The 4,057-nt window shown below is 47.8% G+C and overlaps 1 protein-coding gene across 1 annotated transcript; it reads left to right on the top strand.

The window, feature by feature from the left end:
- The first annotated feature begins 329 nt into the window (after nt 1-329).
- Nucleotides 330-3,823, top strand: LOC144153266 (uncharacterized). The gene is made up of 3 exons (XM_077684917.1): nt 330-363; nt 2,267-2,433; nt 3,459-3,823. Exons 1-3 carry the CDS (start codon nt 330-332, stop codon nt 3,651-3,653), a joined length of 396 nt encoding a protein of 131 aa, XP_077541043.1. The 3' UTR covers nt 3,654-3,823.
- The last annotated feature ends 234 nt before the right edge of the window (nt 3,824-4,057 follow it).

Below are 4,057 nucleotides of genomic sequence, written 5' to 3' on the forward strand. Positions count from 1 at the left end.
ATGTGAGCAGACCTAAGTGCACCGACAATATTTTTTTCTCTTTAGCCTTGTGTTCCAGATACGCTTTCTGGTATACAGAAGGACATCGTGTCACCTTCTCTGAGAGAGACTTAAAAAAGATTAGCCACGTATCTGCTCCTTTCAAGCAAATGTCGACAAAAAACGATAGTCTTTATCGACCTTTGCCAAGTAAATGCCTCCCTTCGCTTTCCCGCTCACCTCTCATGTTGTTCCTCTTGCGTCGCGCTCCTCTCAAGGTAAACGCGCCAAAGGTTTGCTTAGATAATTTTAAATTTACCGCGTTCCACTGCTCCAGGCCAGGTGTCTCGATGCCAACTCTGTCGTACGGTGGTGGTGGTGGTGGTAAACTTTATTCACAAAGGTAGAGGAGGAGGGGGTGGAGTCAAGGGTGGAATCCTATTTCCAGGACTCCAGTGGCGAAAGCCCCTAGCTTGGCTCTTTCCAGCAGTTCTCGCTGACTGGAGAGGTCCGAGCTGGACAGTGCCGCTTCCCAGGACTCTATTGATGTATTGTAGTTGTTCGGTTGCCTTATGGTCGGGCAGTTCCATATAGTGTGGAAGAGGTCTGCCTTCTGATGGCATTTCTGGCATTCTTCGTTATACTTATCCGGAAACATGAGTGCTAATCTAGACTTATGTGGGTAGGTATTTGTCTGAATTTTCCTAAGATTTCTGGCCTCCTCTGCGTCTAGTAGAAGATGAGGTGTCGGCATTGTTTTTCTGCTTAGTCGGCATAACCGGAGTCGGTCGGTAGCCGCACTGTATGGAGGAAGGGCGTATGAATGCTCAGACTCCCCGCGGTCCATGATTTGCCTCGCGAGGGAGTCCGCTTTTTCATTTCCTTCCAGTCCCTGATGGGCCGGGGTACATATTATTTTGTGTTTGCCTTTCGGTGTCAGAGGCATTATATTCTTTGCTGTTTTAGGAATTATTCCGCAAATTAGGTTTCTAATTGCTCTCGTGCAGCCAGTAATTATGGTGAGATTTTTCTTTTTGTGCTCGCCCCACCTTATGGCCATTAGGATGGCGGTGGTTTCGGCTTCTGGTATGTTCTGTTTGTTGCTCATTAGGAAGTCTAGAGCTTTCCCGTCGCAGTTGACTACCACCGCTGAGGCGTTGCCACGGCTGTTAGTTGCCGCGTCGGTGTAGACTGCGTCCAGGTCTTTGCCGTATGTCTTCCTTATGTATCTTGTTCGTGCTAGTCGTACGGCGGAGACGCGCGTGAATCGAGGCGCCCAACTTCAGCGTTGATAGAACCACGTTGTCCTACTCCGCGTGCGTTCCAAGCAGAACGTGGAACCTATCTAGTGGAACCTTTCGTAACTGCTGCCAGGTTGATTTCTTAAAATGGCGCCAGAAGCTATAGTGGCGCGGGCGACAGCAGGCGATGGCGGAGTGAATTTTTTTCTGCAGTTGATGAAGTATTTAATTTCCCAAAAATCAAGCATGAATGATTTTTTATTTAAAAAAAACACTGCAAATATCACTTCTGTAATAATTTTTTTGTTTTTGTAGGTTTTTAGTTGTAAATTTTCACTGTTTGATTAATTTTGTATAATCATTTTTTCAATGTACGTCGTAAGTGACCGGAAATTGCTGTGTCGTCATTGCTGTCATTCCCGCGTCGGCGGACGGTGCCCTGTCAAGCTGCATTGTTGCAGCTTTTTCGCCGTCCGCTTTTTTCACATGTGTAAGAACATTGGTGGAAATAAAACTTTTGATTGATTGATTGATTGATTGATTGATTGATTGATTGATTGATTGATTGATTGATTGATTGATTGATTGATTGATTGATTGATTGATTGATTGATTGATTGATTGATTGATTGATTGATTGATTGATTGATTGATTGAATTTGTTGTCTTATATTTTCGTAATGTCTTCTTCTTCAACAATGTTGACAAGTATGAACATTACACCGGTCTTAGACGGGTAGATTTATCTGTCACTATATAAGACTATTGCGCAGGCCTTGTATTACTTTGGCCGGGTGGCTGAATCGAGTTACGGACAGACAGACAAACAGAGATACAGACAGACCAAAGAAAGGCTATCGTCTTTAAAAACTTAAAGCTGGCGCCAGTGAAGCTGCTTGCATTTTTGGGCACAAAGCGCGTGAGATTGCTGCAGCGCGTGCAAGACAGGTTAAGAAGTAGAAGATCAAGCGTAGCGCTCGGAGGCCACGGTGACAGCGGCTCTGTTGGATGTTCACCAAGACAGACGCCAGAGTCATAATGGCCAGTTGTGGTGTCGACGCCGGGTAAAGCGCCCGCGAGCACCGAGCCCCAACCGGGCCCGGCGGAAAGCGTGGAGCAGGCGCCGCCCACCGACGGCCACTTCCAGCTCGTCGTGCTCGTGAGCGGCGTCATCGCGAGGGCAGCCTTCCTCAGCCACGTCGAAAGCTTCAAGGTAAAGGCGACCGCTCTTGACTACGTCACTTTTGTAAATACAGCCTTTTTCATTTCATCAACTCTGTGCAGATCTGGAAATGTCAAAACACTGCGCAACACTGTGTATGTAGGCCCTCCACCACCTCCAATGCTGCTTCGCAATTCACGACCTGTGACGTCAGAAATCGTCTTACAGAAAATGCATACTCTGGCCAGTTCGTTTTCACGCTTTCGGCGCTTTCTGCGTTATTGAACGGCCGCTGATGCCGCGAGGGTACATTTGCGTCTACGGCTCTGTATGTGTAAGCGTAGTTCGTGTCCGCCGCCATCTTCAGTGTACGTAGAACGAATTCGAAGTGCGCCCCGCGATCCGTCACGTCTCCTTCCATTTATGAGGGGCGAACGACGGTGCATTGTCCCGCTTGAGGAGACAAATTGCCTTCCTCAAGAGGAGAGGAACAACTTAAGCGAAATTACCGTTACTGCTTTTTGCGGGACATGCTCATTTAGCAGTCCTAGACCGTCCGCGTGAAGTTCCAGGACTGTCATAGGACCTGAAGTTCCACGAAAGTACATGGGAAAATTGAGCGAGCCCCGCGTTGGAAATTGTCTCGGGCAGTCCACTGGCGGTCCGGGACCGATAGTCAAGGTAGTACGTGATTTTATTATTGAATTATGATGACTCTGCGATCAAATGATGCTCATAAGTGCTGGAATATAATTTTATAAAGGATCAATCTGAACCATTTTATACCTCGGTGTACTGGTATGCAGAAGAAAAGATAAAAGGGAACCGCGCAAAACGATGAGCAGAGAAGAGAAACCTTAAATATGAAGTACCAACTCGACCCACAGCCAACCCTAGTGCGAGGCATAAAGCTTTTCACTTCTAACTCTACAGATTTTTATGTATTATGGGAGCCGTTGAGCTGTCCATGACGTAACCACGAGAAAACATGCTTGTGAGAGCGTGCATTTCAAAAAAATAGTTATTTGCAATAAATTAGAAGTGTAGCGCCTACAACGGAACTGCAAATGTTTCAGGTGAGCATACGCGTCATGGACCACTGGTGCAAGCATCCTTCAGCCTGGGCCACCTTGCCCGTGGCTGAGCGGAAGGATCATGCCGTGACCGCCCAGGGGAACGGCGCCTACTGCCAATGGACGCAGTGTGAGCCGTCAGACTCGTCGTCCACCTTCGGCCGCGTAGAGCCCGCCTCAACCGGGACTACAGCCTGATGTGCGCAGACAAAACACCGTGAGCAAGGGACACCATGGACGCAAAGATGTGGGCATGCAGACCTTGGCATACATTTCGGTCGGGATCTTGCTTACAGGCGCACATGAACTGATCCGTAAACGATCTCAGCTCAGCTGAGCCTCTCATTGCTCAAGGACATACCTGGAGGCGCGCGTTACTTTTATTTTTGCTTCGTTGTGTACATGACTTCGAAATATAAAACGTCTTTATGGTAAAAAATATGAAGGCCACAGGCCCTCGTTAAGAAGTTGGTTCTACGTTATGGAGTCGAGGATGTAGTCCACAACGTAGGAGAGGAGGAATTGTCAATGTTTCAGGTTAGCATACGCGTCATGGACCACTGGTGCAAGCAGCCTTCAGCCTGCGCCAACGGCTGTCACCG

The sequence above is a fragment of the Haemaphysalis longicornis genome, unplaced genomic scaffold (assembly GCF_048455015.1).
Source record: "Haemaphysalis longicornis isolate Haplotype H1 unplaced genomic scaffold, Haemaphysalis longicornis Haplotype H1 scaffold_9, whole genome shotgun sequence".
Lineage (NCBI taxonomy): Eukaryota > Metazoa > Arthropoda > Arachnida > Ixodida > Ixodidae > Haemaphysalis > Haemaphysalis longicornis.

Coding starts and splice junctions, on each gene's coding strand:
- LOC144153266 (XM_077684917.1), top strand. CDS start 330: ATGCCAACTCTGTCGTACGGTGGTGGTGGTGGTG. Junction 364..2,266: donor GTACGGTGGTGGTGGTGGTG/GTAAACTTTATT, acceptor CATAATGGCCAG/TTGTGGTGTCGACGCCGGGT. Junction 2,434..3,458: donor GCCACGTCGAAAGCTTCAAG/GTAAAGGCGACC, acceptor CAAATGTTTCAG/GTGAGCATACGCGTCATGGA.